The 24,187-nt window shown below is 53.2% G+C and overlaps 1 protein-coding gene across 5 annotated transcripts in view; it reads right to left on the bottom strand.

Annotated features, from left to right (window-relative positions):
* The window catches only part of ECE1 (endothelin converting enzyme 1), a 116,270-nt gene that overhangs the window by 57,428 nt on the left and 34,655 nt on the right, over nucleotides 1–24,187 (bottom strand). For 3 of the 5 annotated variants that reach the window (XM_032303671.1, XM_032303670.1, XM_032303672.1), the window contains exon 2: nucleotides 5,493–5,579. The exons of 1 other annotated variant lie outside the window; for it this stretch is intronic. In XM_032303671.1, the coding sequence (XP_032159562.1) occupies nucleotides 5,493–5,579 (87 nt within the window). Of the gene's footprint in view, nucleotides 1–5,492; nucleotides 5,580–5,807; nucleotides 5,886–24,187 lie in introns of those variants that run through there. One more of the 5 variants, XM_032303674.1, reaches the window with a different exon arrangement.

Below are 24,187 nucleotides of genomic sequence, written 5' to 3'. Positions count from 1 at the left end.
GAGAATGAGACCAAAGGAAAAGGATGCCCTCAAAGGAGCGAGGTGGAAACGGAGACAGAGGAAGAAAGACACAGACAGCCAAAAAAACAGAGAGAGAGAGAGAGAGAAACAGTTGAGCTGTCCAACCTAGGGGTTCCCAAAGCTTACACAGCCAAGGGAACAAAGCCCTAATGAGGGATAAATATTCGGTTACAGAAGTGAGTGCTTGGCTCACCTAGGCTTACAGCAAGAACGAGTTCTGCAGGCCAAGGACGGGACGAGGGACACGGATGCCTGGGGCCCAGGAGGCAAGCCAGCGGGAGAAGGGGTGGGAAGTGGGGCAGAGCCTGGTGTTCGGAGGAAGCAGGGGGTCCGAAAGGGAGGCAGAGGTCCTTGCTGAGCCCCCACCAGGTCCCCCAGTGACCTGGACTGCATAGAGAGGTGAATGGGAATCAGTCTGGCCAAGGGTTTGGCAGGGAGCCCACCCCCTGCAGCCCAAGAGCCTGGCTACCCAACGAGGGCTGGCAGGGTGACCAGGCTGCCTCCTTCAAGTTCAGCCTCTCCGAGCAGACAGACCCTGACAGCTCAGCTACCATGAAGGGGTTTGGTTGGGGGAGTTTCTTCCAGCAAAGTTTTTATACAGTGGACTTCCAGCTGAGGCCACTGGAGCCCGCCCAGAGCAAAACGGTATCTTCTTATCGTCCCTGCCTCTTGCCTGAACCCTACCTGTCCCCCAGGCCCGCATGCTGGACTCTCTTCCAATGACCCATAATAGCTCACACTAGTGCCTGCTGTGGGGGAGGGGACTCTTGCCATTGACACAGGAACCACAGTATTTAGAAGCACTTTCCACCTCTTTGTTTCCCGGAAGGAACACCCAGCTAGCTGCCCATGGCATGGGAAAAGGGAGGTTGAAGGTCAGCTATGATTTATCAAGACCCTGTGCGTGTGTCGCTGGGCCATGTCCGGGCTTCAGTCTCCTATCTTTATAATGAGGAAGCTAGACGCGGTCCCAGGTCTGACCATCTCAAATAAGTGGACTCCTGGGGAGTACAGAGGTCATCTTTTTTTTTTTTTTTTTTTAAAGATTTTATTTATTTATTTGACAGGGAGAGAGATCACGAGTAGGCAGAGAGGCAGGCAGAGAGAGAGGAGGAAGCAGGCTTCCCACTGAGCAGAGAGCCCGATGCGGGGCTCGATCCCAGGACCCTGGGATCATGACCTGAGCCAAAGGCAGAGGCTTAACCCACTGAGCCACCCAGGCGCCCCAGCACAGAGGTCTTCTTAAAGTACGAAGTGGGCTTGTCCCTGAAATCACCCTCGAAGGACAGCCCTGTGTGTGGCATGTTTGGAGGTGTGAGGGGGAAGATGAGAAAAGTCATCAAGAATGAAATATCTCAGCTTTCCCTTCTCTTAAAGAAACTGATTTTTAGAAGCAACAAGATGAGTTTCAAAGGCTTGGGTAGCAGTGTCAGGGCCGCCTGCTCCCCAGCTTAGACTGCGGGATCACTTTTGCTGACCCCCTTTGAGCCACCAAAATGGTGGGTGCTGGGGCATGGGGCAGCCTTCTTTGAGCAGAGGAGAGGCTCCTGAGAGCAAAGTGGTTACATTTAGGGCATCTCCGTGACCTCCCGCCTAGTGAGTCATGGTAACAATGCAACCAAATCCACGGTCTGTGCACTATGCACAATGCTTTTGTGCATAATGCTTTCACTTACACGGCCTCATTTCAATCTTTGCAAACAATGTCGACTAATAATATTAACCCTGGGACGCCCAGGTGGCTCAGTCAGTTAAGAATCTGCCTTCGGCTCAGGTTATGATCCCAGGGTCCTGGGATGGAGTCCCGCATCGGGCTCCCTGCTCAGCAGGGAGTCTGCTTCTCCCTCTGCCTACTGCTCCCCCTGCTTGTGCCCTCTCGTTCCTTCTCAATCACAAATACATACATAAATAAAATCTTTAAAAAATAGATTAAAAAAATAAAAAAATAATATTAACCCCATTTGACCGAAAAGAACCTATTTCATGAGCTGCTTTCAGGTCTCATAGACCATCAGAGGCAAAGCTGAGGCCTTGGAGCCATCTGGCTTTAAATTCGGCCCTTAGTCTGCAGTGAGTAATTTTAGTGAATCACAATTACCTTGGGCCTAAACATGAGATAAAGGGGGAAAAAAAAGCCTTTCAGCTGCGGTACCCATAGAATGTGGTCCAGCTAAATCTAGCACTTGGTCAGCATTCTCAGTAACAAAGCTGTCAAGTTTGCTGGAGAGATGCAGGGTTTTACTTACTGGTATTGGTATGGGTAACTTTGGATTTCCAGAATCAGTGGGCTTCAAAATTGTGAAAAGTCAAGTAGCTTATTTTTATAGCTGCCCATCTAAGAGGGAAATTTGAGAGGAGGGGATGGGGCCATTTTAAAAATCTTAACTTCGGGGCACCTGGGGGGCTCAGTCGTTAAGCACCTACCTTCAGCTCAGTCATGATCCCAGGGTCCTGGGATCGAGCCCTGCATTGGGCTCCCTGTTTGGCGGGAAGCCTGCTTCTCCCTCTCCCTCTGCCCCTGCTTGTGTTCCCTCTCTCACTGTGTTTCTCTTTGTCAAAATAAATAAATAAAATCTTTTTAAAAATAAGAAAAAATCTTCAATTTCAAGGAGCAATTGCAATTCTAGCATCGGCTCACAGGAAATTATCCAAAGGGCTGAGGAATGGTCACCTACAATGTTAGTTATTGGGCCGACTATCCAACCTTCAGATGGGGTATAGGTAGTTTTATATACTGGTACTGTGAGGCATTATATTTTATGTACTGTGACCTTTATGCCCAATATGGGCTCAAACTCACGACTCCAAGATCGGGAGTCACATGCTCTACTGACTGAGCCAGCCAGGCGCCCCTTGGCGTTATAATTTTTAATGACAGCATGTTTTGGGAGTTGTTAAACAACAGAAAAAATGCTCATGGAGTGGCATTAAGTGAAACAAGCACAGCACAACATCGTGTACTTAGAGTGAGCTCAATTATGTTTATAAATATAAGTGTGCAAATGTGGAAAACCAGAAGGGGTTATCTCCAAGTGCTGGGATAATGGTTTCCTTTTAAATATATATTTTTTACACTTTTTTTTTTTTCATAAATAAGCACGTAACGTCTTTATACGGGGAGAAAAAAACACTCCAGTGATTAAAAACAAAATTAGTGGGCGCCTGGGTGGCTCAGTGGGTTAAGCCGCTGCCTTTGGCTCAGGTCATGGTCTCAGAGTCCTGGGATCGAGTCCCGCATCGGGCTCTCTCTCTGCTCATCAGGGAGCCTGCTTCCTCCTCTCTCTCTCTCTCTCTGCCTGCCTCTCTGCCTACTTGTGATCTCTCTCTGTCAAATAAATAAATAAAATCTTTAAAAAAAAAAATTAGTAGAAAGCTTGGCTTCGTAAATTGAGCTGAACAAGTTCTCCATTAAAGCAGTAGCTCATTCACACTTGCTTTGGGGAAGTCATGGGGGCTCAAGTGAAGCTGGACTGGGTACCCACGGAAAGGTCCCAAGTCCTTGGGGCAATCATTTGGCTTTGCCTGTATAGAAAGTAGACAATGTACCCAGTTTGGCAGATTGGTGTAGGGACAGCAACACTGCACTTCAAAACATAGCTCTGTGACCACAGGAATGTCCCCAACCTGTCTGAGCCTCCGCTTCATCATCTGTAACATAGCCACGGGGCCCTGACCTCACAGATCATAAAAACAACAATAATCCTAGCAGGCCCTGTGAGAGGCATCGCCAACTTTCCCTAACCCCCATTTTACAGATGAGGGAATTGTGCTTTCAGGGGTTAAGCAGCTCACCCATGACCATGAGCGGAATCAGAATTCATCCCAGGGAACCCAGCTTGAGAGACTGGGCTGCTTCCACTCTCCCTGGCAGCCCCAGGATGGATGAACACACTTTGTGGCCTGAAAAAGGCATGTGGGCTACTGTTATGTTATGGTGATGACAACATGGCCTATTATTTTGTTGTGAATTCTGAAATGCTTTTGTGCTGATATATTTAGAACCTTCTGTGCAAGATGACACTGAAAAGATTGCTGATTAGATTCTGTTTTGATTTGTGAAGGGAAAAGTGCCTGCCACAGAAATCTAATTTCCTGCTGGATTTAGCCTCTCAAGAAGGGTCCCAGGGAAGAGGTTCCAGACAGAGAGAAGTTCTCTCTCTCTCCCAGATTTCTAGTTCTGGGACCTAAGACAAGTTGTATACCCACTCAGACCCTCAGTTTCCTCATCTGTAAGTGGGAACAGTAATCCTTACAGCTCATGGGGTGATCCTGAAGAGTTAAGTGGGATGATTTGGGTAAGAGTGCCATGTCCCAGGGGGCAGACCACTTGGGAGTCATGAGTTTGGATCTCCCTGAGCCTACTTTCCCAGCCTGGAGGAAGGACACCAACAGTGTTGTTTTTCTTTACTGGTATTATTATTCCAGCTTCTGGAATAATAGCCCCGTGTCCCTGGAAACCTTTCAGTACTGGGCAACCCTGAGTAGGGTTGGATCTGACAGCCCACGGCTGCACGCACCCTAAGCTTGCCCTCTGGGTGAGTTGTGATTTGGTGTCAGCTCACTGGGGGGCCCCAACACATTCCCCAATGCCTCCCTTGGTCAACCTGGCATAAGTTCTCCTGGACTAAGATGCCCCGTTCCTCTCTCTGGGCTGGTTTCTCAGGAGCCACATCAAGGGCCCCCGCTGAGTGTCCCTGACACTTCCAACTTGCTCCCACCCACCTGCCTGGGTCCACCAGGGCTGAGGCCCTGTTCAATACTGTTCCAGCTCAGCCCTGCAGGGAGAGAAGAGCAGGAAGCAGCTATGCTCACTGCTCTGCCACAAGGAAGGGAGGTGGTGGGCATGTCTGAGACTCACAGGGACAGACCCTGGGGAGGGGAGGAACTGGGTTTCGTGAGCAGGCTGCAAAGGGACAGGAAAAGAGGAGGTAGAAGATCGGTTCCTCCCTGCAGGAAATTCAGGTATTGGGGGAAAGGGGAAGAATGGGGCCATGCCTACCAGATAGGGTGACCAACCATCCTGGTTTGCTCAGGACTGAAAGGTTTCCAGGGACACGGGGCTTTCCACACTAAAACTGGGACAGTTTTAAACTCTGCTGTTATTGGACTGTGTGACCCTGGGCAGGTCCCTCAGCACTCAGGGACTGCCTTTCCTGTGAAAGGTAACTGGTCCAGTTCAGTTCCTTAGGGTGCTTCAACTCTGCCAAGGGGCTGTAGTGCCATTGGCAGGTGGCAGGACTGGGGGACAGCCAGAGCTGGGGAGGAGCCCTGGGGGGAGGGAGCCCAGTGCCTTGGAGGCACTTCTGCCCCGAAAGTCATCTTCCCCCACGGAGCCCAGAGCTGCCCTGAGCCGGCCAGGCTGGCATGGCCCCCTCTCCGCCTGGCAGGGTGGGGGCTGGCAGGGTGGGGGCGGGGAGGCAGCAGTGCGCATGCCCAGCTGCCTGGGGGCTCGCAGCCGGCAGGGTTCCTACCTGCAGGCCATTTGGGTACACTTCACCCTCGGACAGCGAGTCCACCAGGTCCTCCTCGTCCAGCGTGGCCCGCTTGTAGGTCGACATCTGCAAAGCCAAGTGGAGCACGGACTCCCTCAGCGCCTCCATGGCTCTCGGGCGAATGGGGAGAATGGGGAAGCGGCCCAGCGCTGCCGCCGCCGCCGCCGCCGCGCGCCCCGCCCCGCCCGGGACACCGAGACCGGCCCACGGACCGGCCCGCGGCGGGAGGAGGGGGATCCCGCCTCCCCCGTCCCCCCGCCCCCCCGCCCCCGCTTATGCAACACGACGCCTCACCCCCGGCGCCCACAGTGCAGCGGCCACCGGCTCCTCATGCTGCGCCCCGGAGATGCCTGGTCCCCAGTGTCCCCGCGGCCACTGCGCGACAGACTGGCCCGGCGGGCCGGACAACGCGCCACCTTCGCGGGCGGGGCCTGACCAGCGCGCAGTTGCCGGTTCCCTTCATGGCCCCAGGGGAGACCTGGCGTAGGTGGAGGCCCCCCACGGCCAGCCGCTGCTGGCGGGAAGGGGTCTCGCAGCAGCCCCTCCTCTTGGGAATCCCCAAGTCACCCTTCAGGACGGGGATTGCCAGCGGGAGTGGAGGACTAGGAAGATGCCCCTAATTTGGACCACAACTGTCAAGAGAGAGGTTCCACCTCCCAGGGCCCCTTAGATGCCTCGAGTAAGTCTCCCCATCAGAGCTAGAAAGATTAGGGGGCGGGAGGTGGAAGAGAAAAGGCAGGTGTCTCCCCTCTCATTTCCCCTTTCCTCTAGCTCAGGGATTTTAAGCCAGACAATTAATGAAAATTCCAGAGGCTTAGGGCTAGTCAAAAAACCAGGAAGGTGACCCGACCCATCCCTCCACCTTTGGTCTCAGGAGGCAAGAGTCTCAAGCAGGTGCTCCCTCCCCAGCCAGGTGAGCTGGGCTGGAAAAGCAGACTCCCTCAGACGTGGGGTGCTCAGGTCAGGACCCTAGGTACCCAGCACTCTGCTTCCTACCTCAGAGAGGTCTAACCCAGAAATTTCCCAAAGGATCCGCCAGCCACTTCCAGTGGGACCTGGAATCCCCCACATTTATACATTTTCCAGCTTCCCCCAGAGCGTGTCAATTCCCATATTCGGTTCCCTAGGCCACACACGGGTGTGCAGGAACTGGCTCAGAGGGGTGGGGTGACTGCCTGGGGTCACAGCGACAGCTCCCGGCAGCCTCCTGCTTCTGCTCTGGTCCTCTCAGCACCCAGAGCGAACCTTTAAAAGGAAATTCTGAACTTGCTATTCCCTTGCTTGACACTTCCCAAAGACAGTCCCTTTGCCAGTCTGTCCACGGGCCCCCCGCCTACCCTCATCTCGTGCTGCCCCCACCTCACTCACTCAGGCCCCAACTTCTTCAGCCTTCACTGAGTTCCTCAGATTCTCACGTTTCTCCCCTCCCTCCCGATCTTTCCAGCTGCTTTCCCTTCTATCTGGAACATTCTTTCCTCATCTCTCCTCCTCCCATGGCCACTTCCGCTTCAGACCTTCGCTTAAATCGCCACCTCCTCCAGAGTCCTGACCACTCTTAGTCCCTCAAATACTCTGTTACACACCCCATTTTTCTCTATCTTTACTGCAGTATGTTGTTATTTTAGTTTACATTGATCCCTCCCCCGCACCCAGAGCCGGAACCTTCTTTGGCACAGAGAATCTCCATCACCTCGCATACAATAGGTGCTCAATAAACAGTTCCATTCGATGGTGGAACAAGAGGAGGGGAAGTGAAAATTACTCTGGGGCAGTGCTGCTGTCCTTGACCATCAAATTTTGCAATGTCCAAGGACAAAGGAAACTATCGAGCTGGCACGGGCCTGGGGAAGGTGGGTACTTGGGAAGAATTTTAATTCTGGAGTCTTCTGCTCTACTCCCAGTGGGTGGGGGAAAGCCCTCTACAGGTGGAAAGGACTCCAGGGCTGCTTCTCCTCACGCTGAGTTACAGACTGGCCTTTTTCTGAAGCCAGGACTCTTGTTTAAACTAAGTAACAGCTGTCAACTGCCCAAAGGAAAGACCCTTGAAAAAGAAGTTCAGTTCACCACACACCTTCCAAGCCCAGCACAGCCGCTACTGTTTCAGAGACACTTAGGGGTATGAGGCATTTGTCAGTTCTTTCACATCTATCATCCTTTTAAGCCTCTTGCCCTTCCCTCTGAGTAAGTATTATTGGCCCCTTTTACAGACCCTGAAAGTGAGGCTCGGGCAGGTAATTTGCCTGGGTACAGAGGCAGTGGCTCCGCCTCCTTCTGTCTCATTTCAGAGATCATCTCTTCGAGGAAGCTCTCCTCACCACCCTCCGGAAAAGGTGGCTTCTGGTCCCCTGCTCAGTGTCCCCCCCCACCCAAGGCCCTACCTCATGCTTCCTTCTGTTCCAGCACATAGCATTCTAAACGGGAGGACCCTGAAGCCTGGGGCCAGGGTTCCTCAGGCCCTGTCTCCCCGGGGCTAAGTCTGCAGCTGGAGCCTCCTCGGCTGTTGGAGCGAAGGCAGCAGGCAAGGGAGGGAGGCTGGAAGCCCATCCTGGGGGCCAAGGCCAGGCCACCGGTGCCGTCCGTCCCACTGCAGCCTGTCTGTGGATGTGCTATCTGACAAAATGTAGCGGTCCTGACCCCAAGATGCTCTGCAAGGCTCCCAATGAGAAGACTGAGGATGAGGGGGTTGGCACGACTCGACCCCCCTCTTCCCTCGCCAGCCAGATCACCCGGCTGGAGAGTGAGAGGCCCAGGATGTGAATGCCTGCCTGCCTAGCCTCATGCTGCTGCCTCCAAGAACCTCAGCCACGAGGCTAAGAAGTGGCCTTGAACCTGGGTCCCACACTCTCAGTCCTGTGCTCTTTGTGAAAGGGGGAGCTGCACCTTCGGGTGGGGCCCTCATGGAGTCCAGTCACCGAGCTGGCTGGGTGGCCCACACTCGTTCTAATCGTCTTTTTGCAGTGCTGGGGTCACACGTGACCCCGCAAGCTTCGGGGAAAGGAGAACACAGCTGCTTTGTGGCGAGTCTGCCCCCGTCCTCTGGTTCCTCCCCCTGCCCCTCTGTGCCTGATGCTCATGAGAAGGTGGAGACCAAGGACGGAGGAGTGGAAGCCACAGCTCATCCCCCCCAACCCCCCACCCCGCCCCAGACCTCCAGCTGCAGAGAAAAAGTGGTGGGAGCCAGAGGCAGCTGTGACAGTGCCCCGCTCTGGAAACCCCACCCTGTGGAAATCAAAGGCCTGGGGTGAACAGAAATAAGAAATACTAGAAACGCTCACATGCTTCTGACACCAAAGGCCTCTGGCCGGGTGATAGTCGGGCGGGATCCCATTTGCTGTGACTGTGTTAGTCACGCAGAGGGTTCTCGCTGTTGGTTTGCCCAAGGCGGGGGATCTTCAAGGAACCTTGGAGCTGTCAGAGGCAGGAAGTGCAGTCCCAGTGAAATTCACAGGCCTGCGACACCCTGGCCACACCCTCCATGCTTCCACATTCACCCTGGCCACACCCTCCATGCTTCCACATTCTTTCTGAGTCTTTGCTCCACCAGCTCCTGCTTTGGGGGCTTGTGATTGGCTGGGATCCGTGAAGTCCTTATAGGTCATCTCACACACACTCACATCATGTGTTAGTCCAGTAGGTATTCAACGGCACAACGACAGACTGGGTAGAAGCTCTAGATCCGAGCCTCGGTTTAGATGCCTATGGGGCCACTTCCCAGCTGTGTGACCTTGCGCAAGTGACAACCTCTATGTGCCTAAGCTGTCCTGTCTGGAGAATGGAGATGATAATCACTGTACCCCCCACTGCAGGACTGCTGTCATCCTTCAGAGAGTTAATACAGACGAAGTGCTTAGAGCAGTGCAGGACACACGGCAGGTGCTCACAAGGTATCCTTTTTCCTTCAATCATTACTTATACGCCGCAACTCAATCAAACAGCTTCCGTCAATCCCTATGGCCTAAAGAACCCCGAACTCCTCCCTCTCCGGGTCCATCCTCCACATACCCCTCAGGTGTGTGGTCATCACCCCAGCTCTGAGCCAGCCCCTCAGGGGTCGGCCACCAACGGGAGTCCAAGAGTCCTTGACATACGTCAGGCCTGTGCTGCAAGGTGAGGGGGCAGCTCAGAGGAGGACTTGGTCCCCGCCCCCGAGGGACCAGTAGCTGATACCTGTCTCCCAAAACTGGGGCCCCCTCCCCTCCACTGCTCTCCATCTTTGGCCTACCTCCTCCTCCATGAAGCCCTCCCCACTTCCTTCCCCAAGGTTCCCCCCTCCCTCCTCCAAGTGGCACCTGCATTATGTACAGGCCTTATCTGGGCATCTCCACACCCGAGATGGAGAGAACCTGGGGGGTGGGCAACAATCCTCTTACTACTTTCCAGCCCTGGCACCCAGCACACAACCTGGTATATAGATAACTAGTTCACTAACTAGATAACTAGTTAACTATAGATAACTAGATAACTAGTATCCCAGGTTTTCACAAGGGCATTAGCATCTGTGACTTCAACAAAGAAGAAAGAGTAGAGTTTATTTGCTTGATGACAGTCATGTAAAATCAAATAGAACAATTTCAGGCAAGGGACAAGCTAGTGAAAATATGGGTGTCACTCCTAAAGATGAGACTATATGACATTTATTATTACTATTATGTCATCTATTGCATTGCTCAGTCTTTTAGAAGGAAATTTCCATTTGATTAATTTATTTTTAAATTTACCACAATGTTCCTATTTTGATACTAGGAATCCTAGGAATTGGCTCGGATCCCTTTTTCCCTTGGCTGCCAGGAAACTGACAGTCAAATCAGACACTCATTTACGGGCACTTCCCTGGTCTTTATGTTCAGCCTTTTCCTTGTCCACATTTTTCAGTCTGTTTTCCCTGATTCTGATTTTCCATTTCAGTTGCATATTATCTTACTGAATGAGTTTTGGTCATAACCCATCACGAATCCTTTGCAGAATAAAGTAAATTAGAAGCAACCTGTAGCAGGCACCTGGGTGGCTCAGTGGGTTAAAGCTTCTGCCTTCAGCTCAGGTCATGATCTCAGGGTCCTGGGATTGAGCCCCGAGTCAGGATCTCTGCTCAGCAGGGAGCCTGCTTCCCCCCTCCACCTCGCCTGCCTCTCTGCCTACTTGTGATCTCTGTCAAATAAATAAACAAAATCTTAAAAAAAAAAAAAAAAAAGAAGCAACCTGTAGCAAAGACCACTCCCCTTCCCTTAACCCCTCCCCAGGGAATGCAGCGTCAAGGTGCTTATTCAGCAGTGGGGGTCAGGCAGTCAAGGTAGACCTGGGCCCAATCCCAGGATCCTGGGCTCACGTCATTTCCCTTCTGGGACCTCATTTTCCTCATCTGGAGAAAGGGTTGTTGTGGACAGCCTGGTATACAGCACGCACCCCAGCCCCAAGTCAACCCACTTCATACCTGTTTTTCTTTATTTTCTCCACCATTTTTTTTCATTTACTTGGGATTTTCCCATCATCCACATATTTTTTCTTTTATAAATTTTTTATTTAAGTGTGCTCCATATCCAGGATGGGACCCAATGTGGGACTTGAATTCATGGCCCTGAGATGGAGACCTGAGCTGAGATCAAGAGTCAGACACCTAACTGACTGAGCCACCCAGGCGCCCCTACCCTCGCCCACATAGCCGAGCTTGGCCTTCATACAGCCAATGCTGGCCTGACTGTAGCCGTGCCACTGTGCTCAGGACAAAAATAACAGACTCCCTGCTGACCAAGGTCAACATCAACAGTGATATGTCCAGTGAGAGTAGGTACTCTTGATAGGTAACAGAAGTGGCACTTTACCTCTGTGGTCTTCCTTCCCAACACACATTCCCCCAGGCTAATAAGGAGGAAAACAGCAAACAAATCCCAACGAAGAAGCATTCTACAAAATACCTGACAGTATTCCGCAAAGCTGTCAAGGTCATCAAACAAGGCAAGTCTGAGAAACTGTCACAGTCAAGAGAAGTTAAGGAGACAGGACTCTAAATGTAATGGGGTGTCCCAGATGGAATCCCAGAACAGAAAAAGGACATTAGGTAAAAATGAAAGAAATCTGAATTAAGTATAGACTTCAGTTAGTAATAATGTATCCATATCAGCTCATTCGTTGTGACCGATATCCCACAGAAGACGTTAATAACAGGGGAAGCTGGATGTGTGGTTTAAGGGAACTCTCTGAACCATCTTCTCAATGATGCTATAAATCTCAACGGTTCTACAATAAAATGTTTGCTTTTTTAAAAACCACAACTGCTGCCCCAAAACCCAAAACAGTATCATCCAGTGTCATCAACACGCACACAAGCCCAGCACTGTCCAGTTCTCAAGGCTCAATTATGCCAATTTTTTAAAAAGAATTTACTTATTTGAGAGAAAGTGAGTAAGAGAGAGAGCTGTGCATGAGTGGGGAGGAGGGCCGAGGGAGAAGCAGACTCCCTGTTGAAGTGGGGATCCCAGGATCCTGGGATCATGACCTGAGCTGAACGCAGACGCTTAACCGACGGAGCTGCCCGGGCATCTCTACACCTTGATCTAACTTGTGTCTCATGAGCACCCTGTGGAATCAACCTGGGACCCCCATTTTATAGATGCACAGACCAAGGCCGGAGAAAGGAAGCAGCTTGCCAGTTGGCGGCAGAACTGGAACTCGAACCCAGATCTTCCTGACCCTCTGTTTTTGGGCCACCTCCCTGAGGCCTGGCTCCCTAGGCCAACCTCCTGCGGAGACAACAGGCTGCCTGGAGTTGGGTTGTGCCGTGGGACCACAGAAGTGGGTGGGGGCGGGGAGGGAGACTCCACTTTGTGCCACCAAGGGGGTCAGGTGGAGCTGGAGGCCGGACATGGAAAGTGGGGAGGCAGACAGGAGTTGGGGGCAAGGGATGCCTAAAGATGAGACTCAGAGACAGAGAGAAGGCCAAGGACACAGAGCGTACATGGGAGACTATGGCTGCTCGCCGCCTCCTCAGAGAAGGTGGCGGCCTTGCCAGTCCGTGAGTTGATCACGATGGTCTGGACCAGAGAGTCCCAGGCTGAGCTCCCTGAACGTGCTGGCAGATGAGACATGCCCACACATGCAGGGAGCTGGCAAACACTCCCCTACTTGGCCTGCTGCTGACTCACCTGCCTGGGGGCCCTGGGAGGCATTGAGAGCCTTACCTAGTGCTGCCAACCAACACCCTCAGTGCTGCTGAGGCGGCCAGCCCACGCCCAAGCCCCAAACCTGGCCAGCAACCTCCTCCCTACTCCCTGACCTGGGCCACACATTACACTGCTGACCACACCTCTCTCCACCTCCCCCACTCCGGTGTGATAGCCTCTGTCTGTTACCTCTGCCCCTCTGGGGCAGGGGGGAGTGTTCTAGGCTCTGCCCCTCCTCCCCCTGGAAGCCTTCCTTGTTGGCCCCCTGACCCACTTGATCTCCCATTATCACCCCCCACCCCCCACCCCAGTCCCTCACCTCCCAGCTGGCTCTAAGCAGAACTTTCTCAACTAACTGATATGGTCCAGTCACTCTCCTCCTTCACACACCGGCTCCGGAAATGGCAGAAAAAAACAGGAGCCTTGGCGCGGCTTCCAAACTCTCCTCCCTGCTGGGGTCTGGCTCCCAGCTCCCCTTGAGCTTGACTCGCTAGTCCTCCCTCACATGCTCGAACCTCAGTCAAATACATACGGTTCAGTCCCGTAGCCACACCGTGCTCCCGGCTGCCGGGCCTCTGCGAATCCGCTGCCCTCTGCCCATGAGGCCTCTCCTTGCTTCTTCCCCTGGCTAATTCATCAGCTCAGATGCTTCTTCCTCCAGGCAGCCTTCTCGGACTTCACTGTGACCTTTCTTCCCCTGCAGCACCCTGCACAACCTTCTAGCATCTCATCCCAACAGAGTGACCGCAGGCAAGTGCAGCCGTGTGACCCTGACAAAGTCCCCCCACTTCCTGTGTGGGCTTTGCTTGTCTATCAAGTAGAGAGGATAATGGTACCTATTCTATAGGGTCTTTATACGATCAAATAAAATAAGACACATCAAGTCCTCAGTCCGGTGCTTGCAGAGAAGCTGCACTCAGGAAGCATTAGTGTGGGTGGCAGTGGGTTCAGAAAACGCGGTTCCCATCCTACGGGGAACGACAGAAGATGGGACCTAGAACATGCCAGGTGCGGGGCCTGGCCCTTGCTGGCACCATAGTACCTCCTTGCCTGTTCGCCGCTGCACAGTACAGAACTGTAACACCGGGAGGGTTAGCAACATGCCCAGAGTCACACACCTGGTGAATAACAAAGCCCAGACGGCAGCCCAGGTGTGCCAAGGCCCAAAGCCTGTGGTTTTGCCATGACAACAAACGAGGTGGCAGCCCCAGACGGGTCCGTCCTTCCCACTTCAGGCATCCCTTCCTGGCTGCGTTAAAGGGCCAACTCGCTCTGGTCTTCTCCAAGCACCAAGTTCAAAACAGACCGGAAACGTGCAGCTGGCCCCCACCCCACGCAGGATGACTGGTCTGTGTAAGGCCCAAGCTGAGGACACCACACGTGTCTTAACAATTTGCTGATCTAATCACATAAAACTTGGGACAAAGTTAATCTCTCTCTCTTGATACTTAAGATGGTCACGCCTGAAGTACCCCCTAATTAGGCTCAGCCAGGAAGCAGCTCATGGAAATGGTTGTAATTAGTATTTGTGTTATATAGGTGGGGTAGTAAGGGCCAGGAAGAGGGAGGAGGAAGCAGGTGAGGCAGGAAGCTTTGGGGACTCCTTGGATCCATGAACTGAGGGTGGCTGGGGCCCTCACAGTTTGCACCAGACCCCACGCCCACCAACTTACGTGGCTGATCCTGTTCGACTTTCGTGATGTCTCTGTGATGTGGGCCCTGTTCTCCCTTTTCTAAAGTGAGGAGACAGATTCAGAGAGGTCCATTCACTTGTCCAAGGTCACACAGCCAGTGAAGAAAGAGCCGGGGTTCACACACAGCTGCTCATCTCCCCATCTGGCCCAGTGATGTCATGGACAGCAGGCTAGGCCTTGGGCTGGGAGGCAGGAGGTCTACATTTTGGCCCCAGGTCCCATGTTGCCTTCCGCTGGGCTTCAGCAAGTGCCTTCCCCTCCCCAGCACACAAAGAGAAGGTGTGCCTGTCAGGCGGGGAGTGGCTGAAAGCATGGACTGGGGAGCTGGGCTCCCGGGATTCCAGCCTTGGAGCAAACCCTTCCATCTGAGCTACAGCGCCCTCGGTAAGGTGCAGACAATGGTGCGGCCCTCACAGGGGTGCGAGGCTCAAACACATTAAAAAGCTTAAAACACTGCCTGAATGTTATTATCATTTTTGGGGAAAGCCTGGGCTTTGAAGGCAGTTTTTCCATCTGTAAAATGGGGAGGTAGTTTGTTGCTGGAGTCAAACGGTGGTTCACAACGCCTGTATATTCTTAATTCTATAGAGCCCTTCATATTTCAAAGTTACCACAGCAACCCAAAATACAAAAGAGACGTAAGTGGGCCTGCCCCTTGGGCACTCAATGACCCCATATCCTGACCCCAACCGGGCTTCCTCAAGGGTTCCAAGGAATGAAGTTTGAAAATCACTCCTTTACGTTGCTTCCTGACAACTGACAGCTCTAAAGCGAGGTGGATACTGGGACTGGGGCCTGGGGCTGGGATGGTGCTTGCCCCACGAGGTGAGCACGGGACAGGGGGTGGCTGGGCCACACCCATAGTGGAGTCCAGGGAAGGGGGGCTGCTGGCTGCTGCCATTCAAGCTGGACAGCGGCCTCCCCAGGAGGTGGTTGAGGAGCTGGGGAGGAGCCAGGGGAGAAGCACGGACCCATGTGGCCCCCCGCAGCTCACGTACCTGTCTGCCACCAAGAGGTGACCCCATTCTCATCCAGAGACATGGGGACAACACTGAATCCCAGGCATAGAAAGCCTTTGCGACTGTGAAAACCTGGCCCAAATTAATGTTTTTTTGCATATTTCTAGTAGATGACTTTCTCTCCCTAGGAGCACAGAGTCTGGGGCCAGAGGATATGGGTTCAAGTGCTGGCCGAGTCCCCAGAGCTCAGTTACGGGGCCGTTGCCTCCTGCGTGAGACAACAACACAGAGGGCATGGCCTAGAGCCTCAAACACAGCACTGCGGGCCGCTCTGGGCCTGGGGCAACACTAACCAGCTTGCTCCGTAGGGCCCTCATCCGGTGTAGACAGACGGCAGTTGAATCGGGTTGACTGACTCCTGGATCCTCTAAAGCACGGGCTTCAGGCGAGGTAGTTGGGACTTTTCAGTTCTGTGCTCAAGCACAGATCAAGCTAGATGGGGATCTGTCTGTCCTTCGACTTTAAAAGTCCCATTCAATTCGATAGCTGTTTCCTGGAGGTTCCGTGGTGCCTGTTCGCCGAGCACACATCCCGTGCCAGGTTCTCACCACAAACCTGCCTGGTAAGCCACACTGTCCCCATTTGACAGATGAGCAAACCGAGGCTCAGAGAGGTGCTGTGACCACCCCCAGGCCAGGCTGCCCCTTCACAATACACAGGAAGTGCAGCTGGGCCCGGAGGGGTCCCCTGATATGGAGGCTGCAAGAAGACTTGTGAGAGCCTAGGGTACCAGCCCCCGTTACTTCGGTCTTCTGGTGGGAAATGACATCCTCCGAGTGAGGAGACCCAACCAGCATCAGGGCTTACTCAGGAAACAATCTTAACTCTAGGGGAACCAGCAGCCTGAGAGGCTGGGCGCCATGTCACCTCCTCCAAGAGGTCCTCCTTAAGCAGTCCTGTCACCTCCTCCCCCCTCCGGCCGATGGCCCATAATCCTTCCCTGAGCACCAGAATGGTGTGAAGCACTCTATAGACATCACTCGTTTACTCCCGCCAATGCCTTTCGGCAATGATCTCTACCTCTCTGAGCCTGGCTTCCTTACTGGTAGGAGGGGGGATATATGAGAGCAACACATATTGCGAAGGTGGGTGGGAAGATCCAACTGGAAAAAACAAACACACTGGCAAATGCTGGTTTAGCACTTCCTGCCAGCCTGGCTTGGTAACACAGAGCACAGCCAGAGGGGGAGACGGTCTGGCCTGTCCCCGCCATTCCACTGAGGCTGCTGCCAGGTACCCCAGACCCTCTTTCCCCACAACATCTGGTCCTGAGGGACACGGCCAAATGGAGTAGAAGGAGCACTAGAGAGGAAGCCAAGAGTCCAGGTTTGGGTTCTGGCTGTACCCTCACGGGCCCTGTTTCCTCCTGGGCCCCTTCCCCAAGGCGGGACCGGATGATAGAAATACAGCATTGTTTTGCCTGATGATTCTTATCTTCCTCTGCCCAACCTTCCCTTAGAGATAGACTTGTCTGGACGAAGTGCAGCAGAGGGGCTGAGGCTGGGGCGCGGGGTGCCGGCGGGGAAGCTCCAACCCCCAGCTCCCCCCGCCCCCGTGGTAACAGCATCCTGGCCTGGCCCTGGGCCTCCCTGGGTGGCTGAGCCTTCCCTTCTCCCTTGCCTCCCTCCTGGACCTGGGCTCTCGCCCTGCCAGGTTCCTGCTCCTTCTGCCCCCACTTGCCCAGTGCTCCCCAAGAACTTCATCAGGCATCAGCCAGGCTGCTATCCTCCCGACCCCACCCCTGGCTGCTTTCCCAGCACTTCCTACAATCAGGACTCCGCCAACGGACAGCCGAGGTGTCTGAACTTGCACACTGCCCGAGCCAGGGCAGTGCCGGCGGGCGGAGCTGAGGTGCGCTCTCATTGCCTGTTCAGGGTGGCAGCACCCCCGGGAGCTGGCGAAGCGGCACCCCAAGTGCAGTGACCCACCCCGGCAGCCTCTCCCGCTGTGCTCACTCCCCAGGGGAGGACGTGCAGAGGTCACGAGCGTGGCCTCTGAACAGTCAGGGTTCAAAGCCCAGCCAAGTCTTCACTCTGTAACCCTGGGCAAGTCCCCTAATCCCTCTCTCTGGCGGAGCTTACTCATCTGTAAAATGGATTTATTAATAAGTTGTTAGGAGGATTAGATGACTTAATAACATCAAACACTTAGAAGAGGACCTCAAACAAAGGAATCACTTAACAAATAGTATTATTATTATTGCTAACAGTCTGATTAGCCCAAGGCAGGACTCACAACCCGGCATCCCACGGGTCAAGTCTGGCCCACAAGAAGTGAGTTATTGGCCTGCAGCACTGTACCCGGTTTTGAAATGCCCTCATTTAGAAGACTCTACATGAAGAGCAGTATTTTCAGCTTTTCTCAGGAGCCGAGGAGGGGCTGCCAGGGGACAGGACACAAGTCCCCAGGGCCCCAAGCCCTCCCACCCCACCCCCATTTCTCCTTGGCTCCTTCTCGCTGCAGCCCAGGGTCGGCCTTCACTTGTCATCATGCTAGTGCTCTGGTTTTTGTAACAAAGAGAAAAGAGAAGTATTTCTTGTCCCCTTGTCTTAGTCAAAGTGGGAAAATGATTTATAGGAGGTTGAAATAGGGCAAAATGAATCTGTGGGGACAGAAATCACAATAGCAGTTGCCTCTGAGGCTAGGACTTCCTGGAAAGAGGCCGGAGGGGACCTGCTGGGGGAATGGAAATGTTCTAGAAATGTCCCCTATCTTGATTCCCCTTGTGTTTTCATGCGTGTCTATGTTTGTCAAAACTCATCAAACTGCTTCCGGCCTGTGCCTTTCACTGGATGTCACTTATACCTCGAGAAGGAAAAAAGAAGCCAAAACTGAAAGATGGGTCAGGAGGGGCTCATATTTCAAAGAAAACCGCGACTAACTCCTTCTTGGGTGTGAAAAGAACGACTGTGACTTTAATATATGGGAAAAAAGGCAGCCTGAGGTGCCCCTGAGAAATCGACCTGGTTCTCCTGCTCACATGTGAGCTGGAGACCTAACGGTCTGAGGCCATGATTGATCTTCAAAAAACTGCACAGACCTATAATAACCAGCACCGTAGCCATTAGCCACATGGGGCTACTGAAATTAAAATTAACTAAAATTAAATTAAAATTAAAAACTCAATTCCTTGGGATGGCTGGGTGGCTCAGTCGGTTAAGCGTCGGCCGTCAGCTTAGGTCATGATCCCGGGGTCCTGGGATCAAGTCCCACATCCGGCTCCCTGCTCAGTGAGAAGCCAGTTTCTCCCTATCCCTCTGCCTGCCGCTCCCTGGGCTTGTGCTCACTCATTCTGTCAAATAAATAAATAAAATCTTAAAAAAAAATTCAATTGCTCATTTGCACCAGCCACACTTCAAGGGCTCAACAGCCATACAAGGTCATGGACAGCACACATACAGAACACCTGCCTATCACAGCAAGCTCTATTGAAGGGCACCAGCTGCAAAGCCCGGACTTCCTTCTGATCACCCGCCCGGGCAGGCACTGCGATCACAGCAGTGCCTGCCGCAAAAGAGGTGCTCAGTCAACATGAGCTGAATGAATGAATGGAGGGAGAAGCAGCACACAGCACTGCCTGGGTTTGAATCCCGACGCTGGTCCTTGCCAGCTGGCCTCCAGTGGATCTCCCCTCCAAGCCTGATATGGTCAGTAGAGATGACAGCATGGCCCTCTCTCCCCTCCCTCTCAAGCCCAAGCACATAAAGCAGTGTCCTCGTGGGGTGGGGGGGAGGGGGGTGACTCGTGCCAACTGCCAAGAAAACGCCTGCAGGAGAACTAGTGTAGAGCAGGTGGGAGGGGCCACTGGGGGCAGTTCTGTTTGTGAGTGGGTGGCAGTGCGGGGCCCAAATGTGCAGGTTCAGGAGGGAGGGCTGCTGAGCACAGGGAAAAATCTACGTTGGCCCCCATGCCTGGACGCCTGAATTTGAGCTGAGAAATAGCGTCAGACACACACAACGCTGCTATGGTCACGGTGGCTGGGCAGCTACCTTGATCCCCAGAGAGACCCCTCTGTCTTATAGGGTGTGGACCCCCACCAGGGCAGGGCAGGCCAGGATGGGGCCCATCATGGGGGCTGCTGGGGTGGAGGGGGCACCTTGCTCAGGGCCCAGCCCTGTCTTCCCAGTACCTACCCTTCTCCATCTCCAACCACATGGGGCCTCTTAGAAGAGGGGGGCGCTCATGGATCTGTTTGTTCACTCATTCAACAAATACTTAGTTGGCACCTATTGTGTGCCAGAAAATAAGCTCCATGCTTGAAATACGTCATTGAACAAGACAAAGTCCTTGTCTCAGGAGCTTGAATCTTAATCAGTAAGATCAACAAAAAACCATGTTGCTAAGGGGCGCCTGGGTGGCTCAGGCGATTAAACATCTGCCTTCAGCTCAGGTCGTGATCCCAGGGTTCTGGAATTGAGTTCTGCATCTGACTCCCTGCTCAGCGGGGAGTCTGCTTCTCCCTCTCCCTCTGCCCCTTCTCCCTGTTAGTGCAACACTCTCTCTTAAATAATTGAAATCTTAAAATAATAATAATAATAATAATAATAACAGCACCCAACACTTATTGAGTGCTTACTGTATGCTGAGCACAAGTGCTTTTTAATGCATTTCTTATTTATTCCTTACAAAAAATGATAATGCATGTTATTATTGACCCCATTTTATAGGTGAAGAAACTGAGGCACAGAGAGCTTATAGCCAAGATCATGCAGCTCTAACTGTTGACGTTTGGGATTTGGACTCAGGGAATTCGACTCTCGAGTCTCTAACCCTACCCAGTACCATGTAGGCTCATTGCAGAGACTACCTCGTTGTGTCATAAAGAAAGTCCAGCGGGGCGGCTGCATGGTAGTGAACTCCTGGGTAGGAATGGAGGAAGGGCTCTGCGAAGTAACACGTACACTGAAACCAGAATGACAGGTGTCGACTGTCAGAAGGTCACTTCAGGCAGAGGGAATAGCAAAAGCAAAGCCCCAGAGGCAAGACCAAGTGTACGTGCAAGAAGCAGGAAGAAGGGCAGTGTGATCAGAAGGGAGTGAGCCTGGGCTGACCCCCACCCCATCCCATTCTATAGATGAATTAACTGAGGCCCCAAGAAGAAGCTCCCTAAGTGAGCCAAATCAGGGGTAGAGCCAGGACCAGAAGCCAGGCCTGTGGACTCTCAGTCCAGCGCTCCTTCCAAAGCCACACATGCCTTTGGCATGAATGCTAAGGGCTGGGTAGTGAGGACTGAGTCAGCCTGGGCCTAGGATGGTCATGGGTAGCTGATGGACTGTCATCTCCCTGCAACCAGGCCGCCCCCTTCCTTCTAAGTCAGGGGCATCAGCTCCTGGACCACTCACTGCTCAGGACCCCGTCCACATTTCTGCAGCCAGGGCTAGGTGATACTGGCTGCCCACTTTCTTTCTCCTGGGGAGGGCTCACTCCCCTCATTTCACTTTTGTCTTCATAGCAACTCTGAGGGGTCAGAGTCAGGGTCTCTGTGTCACGGGTGGGAATGCAGATTTTGAAGCTGGACACATTCAGCTCAGCCATTTGGGAACTGACATTGAGCGAATCCCGCCACCTCTTGGGGCCTACTGGCTTCCTTGCTAGGTTGTTAGTAGTGGCTAGTGAGACACTGTGGAAAGTGCCACATGCCATGGATGCCACAGAGTAAGTGCATCAGAAAAGGTACCCTTCGGGGCTCCTGGGTGGCTCAGTGGGTTAAGGCCTCTGCCTTTGGCTCAGGTCATGACCCCAGGGTCCTGGGATCGAGCCCCGCATCGGGCTCTCTGCTCAGCGAGGAGCCTGCTTCCCCCACCCCCTGCCTGCCTCTCTGCCTACTTGTGATCTCTCTCAAATAAATAAATAAATAAAATCTTAAGAAAAGAAAAAAGAAAAGAAAAGGCAGCCTTCAAACATCATCACTATGCCTGCAGACAGGAAGATGTTGGGAGCACGGTGGCACCAGGAGACCTTTCCATGCACCCTGGAAACCATTCTGGTCACTGTCCCCACTAGCCCTGGGGCTCCAATTCTCAAGACCTCCTGAGGAAAATAACCGAGGGCTCGCACTTCCGTGGGAACTTTGGCTCACCAGCCTAGCCCAGCCCTGCTCCGAGGGGGGTGCTCCCTTAGGGGATGCTGTTCCAGACAGGAAATGGGAAGGGACAGATTAGTCTTTGTGGAAGGTGGCCAGGTATAGGGGAGGGCCCCCCATCCCCACCCCACCAGCCTGAGCCTGACTTGAGCATCCTCGTGGGACGGAGGATGTGTCTGGGAGGAAGCTCTTGGCTCAGAAGAAAGAGCCTGGCTCACTGTTTTCCTAATACTCCAGTGGGTCATGTCTCTTCTAGTTCCCCCCAGAAGGTCCAGGACGGGTCACCTCTAGAACCCTGCCTGCCCCACTCGTGCACGGAACCATAATCCAGCTCCAGCCGCTCACATGGGAACTGCCGCTCTTCCCCTAAAGCACACCTTCTACTTCTCTACCCCCAGACCTTTGCTTATGCTATCTCCTCCACCTGGAGAACCTTGCTCTCTGCTCTGTTCACAGAGCCATAACCTTTTTCTTTTGAGGCTCAGCCAAAATGGTGTTTCCTGTGCCCCCACATAAAGGGGCTCCTTCCTTGGCGCTTTACTTTTCTCCTTTCTCACATATCCTGCCAGGGCCAGACACAGGAGCACAATCAGAGCCTTGAGCCCCTTGAGCCCCTGCCCCAGAGACCACGCGTGGAGGATTCCCAGGGACTGCTGAGCCACTCCCTTGGAGGAATGGGAAAGCACCCCCATTGGGGAAAAATTTCTTCTGGGAATTGGAGATAAGATGAGGAAAGGTGTCCTGTGGGAAGGGCTGGGAGATCTGAGCTCTGGTGTGTGTTCCAGAATCCCTAGGTCAGGACCGAGGCTGAAGAGGCAGGAGTGCGGCTGTTCAGAGCCTGTCAAGGACATAGGAAATGTGGCTGTGAGACCTTGGACAAATCACTTAGCCTCAGCCTCCTCATCTGAAAATAGGATTGATACTCCCTACCTCTGTTAACCAGAAGGGAGAAGCCCTTGGCACAGAGGAGCTGCTGGAGCCTGAGGCAAGCTGAAGCTATGGGCTGATATAGATGGTCCCCAGGGATCCCCAGGGCTGTACCACTGCTCCCCTGCTGACACCCAGGGGCTCCCCTGTCAGAGGCAGCTTTAAAACTCTCCAGGACTTGGGCTGGAAGCCAGAGCTGTTTCCATTACTGACCTCCTGCCAAGGGCTTAGCCAGACCCAGCTGGAGCCCGTCATTCACTGTTTCTGGAGGTTATCAGAGCTGGAGAAACTGCAGGGCAGCAGTGTGTGTGACAGGAGCCTGGCCCTAGCTCTTGGCTAGCTGGGACTGGAACTGGGCCAGGGGGGCACCCCACTCCCTCTAAGAGAATCCATGGGATCCTCCTGCCCTCTCTTGCCCATCCCTAAGGCCCCACTGGGGCTCTGGGGTTTTGGGGCCACATCTCAGCCATGGGTATGTCTCATTCCCACTGGGGCACGAGGCACAGAGTTCCAAAGAAAAAACTCTGGGATGGTGTTGGGGGTGGGGGGTGGGGTCACTCCTACTCTGTGGTTAAGAAAATAAACTCTAGAGCCGAGCTACTTGGGTTCAAATCCTGGCTCTGTTATTTAACAGCTATGTGACCCTGAGCAAGTTACTCAACCTCTCTGTGCCTCCATTTTCTCACCTGTAAAGTGGTGAAATCATAGTACCTATCTCGCTGGGTGGTTATGACGACGCCATTTGTTCTTTGTGACGGGTTCACTACAGGGCCTGGCACCCAGTTAGCATGGGACTGGTTAGCGGAATGGACAGACACATGGACGGAGCCTGTGCATCCAAGCTCAGCCCCGTGGCTCACAAAGCCCATTAGCATCCGTGTGGATGTCACCACCTGCTACCCCTGCCTAGGTCATGATCATGTCTCTCCGACTGGCCTGCTCTGCCTGGCAAAACCTTGCCACTGCTGTTTGTCCCCAAAACCCCTTCAACACCTAGTTCAAAGGTCATGCTACTCTCTGTAGCCTCCTGGGTCAAGACCCTCAGGGTTGTAAGTGACAGAAACCCAGCTTCCGCTTGGGTTTCTAACAAAGCAAATTTCCTGGCTTGCACTGCATGAAGGGGAAGAAGGGCCAGGCCTGGGACAGGAAGAGATTCAGGAGCTCAGAGGAAGCTCCTGGGTTCTCTCCCCTCCCTCTCCTCCCCTTTGTGTTACCCTTGTTCTCGCCTTCTGGGTTTAGCCTGGGTCAGGCTAACCTGCTGGCAGCTGCCAGCGCTAGAGAAATGAACGCTTCTTTCTCCCTCTGTTGAAATATAGTTCGAGGGTGGGGCATGGAGGGGGCATGCCTGGGTGGTTCAGTAGGTTAAGTGTTTGCCTTCTGCTCAGGTCATGATCGCTGGGTCCTGAGATGGAGCCCTCCCTTTCCCCTGCCGCCCCCCATCCCACAGTCCGGCTCCCTGATTCTTTCTCTCCCCCGACCCCTTCCCTGGCTCATGCTTTCTCTCTCTTTCAAATAAATAAATGAAATCTTGGGGGGGGGAATATATATATATATATATATATATATATATATATATATATATATTTTTTTTTTTTTTTTTTTTTTTTTTTATTCCTAGGTAACAGCTCTGATGGGCCAGGCCTGGCTCAAGTGTCCTCCCTGTGAAGAGGCAGAGGCAAGGTCCTGGGATGTGCAACTAACTACCCCCAAAGGGAGGGGCTGCCAGCAGCAGCAGGAGAGGGAAGAAGAGCTGGACAGACACAATCTGTGTCCATGCCATTGCCCTGACACCCTGGCT

This window comes from Mustela erminea, chromosome 10 (genome assembly GCF_009829155.1).
Source record: "Mustela erminea isolate mMusErm1 chromosome 10, mMusErm1.Pri, whole genome shotgun sequence".
NCBI classification, from domain to species: domain Eukaryota; kingdom Metazoa; phylum Chordata; class Mammalia; order Carnivora; family Mustelidae; genus Mustela; species Mustela erminea.
Note: the sequence above shows the minus strand (reverse complement) of the source record. Positions and strands in the feature narration are given on the sequence as shown.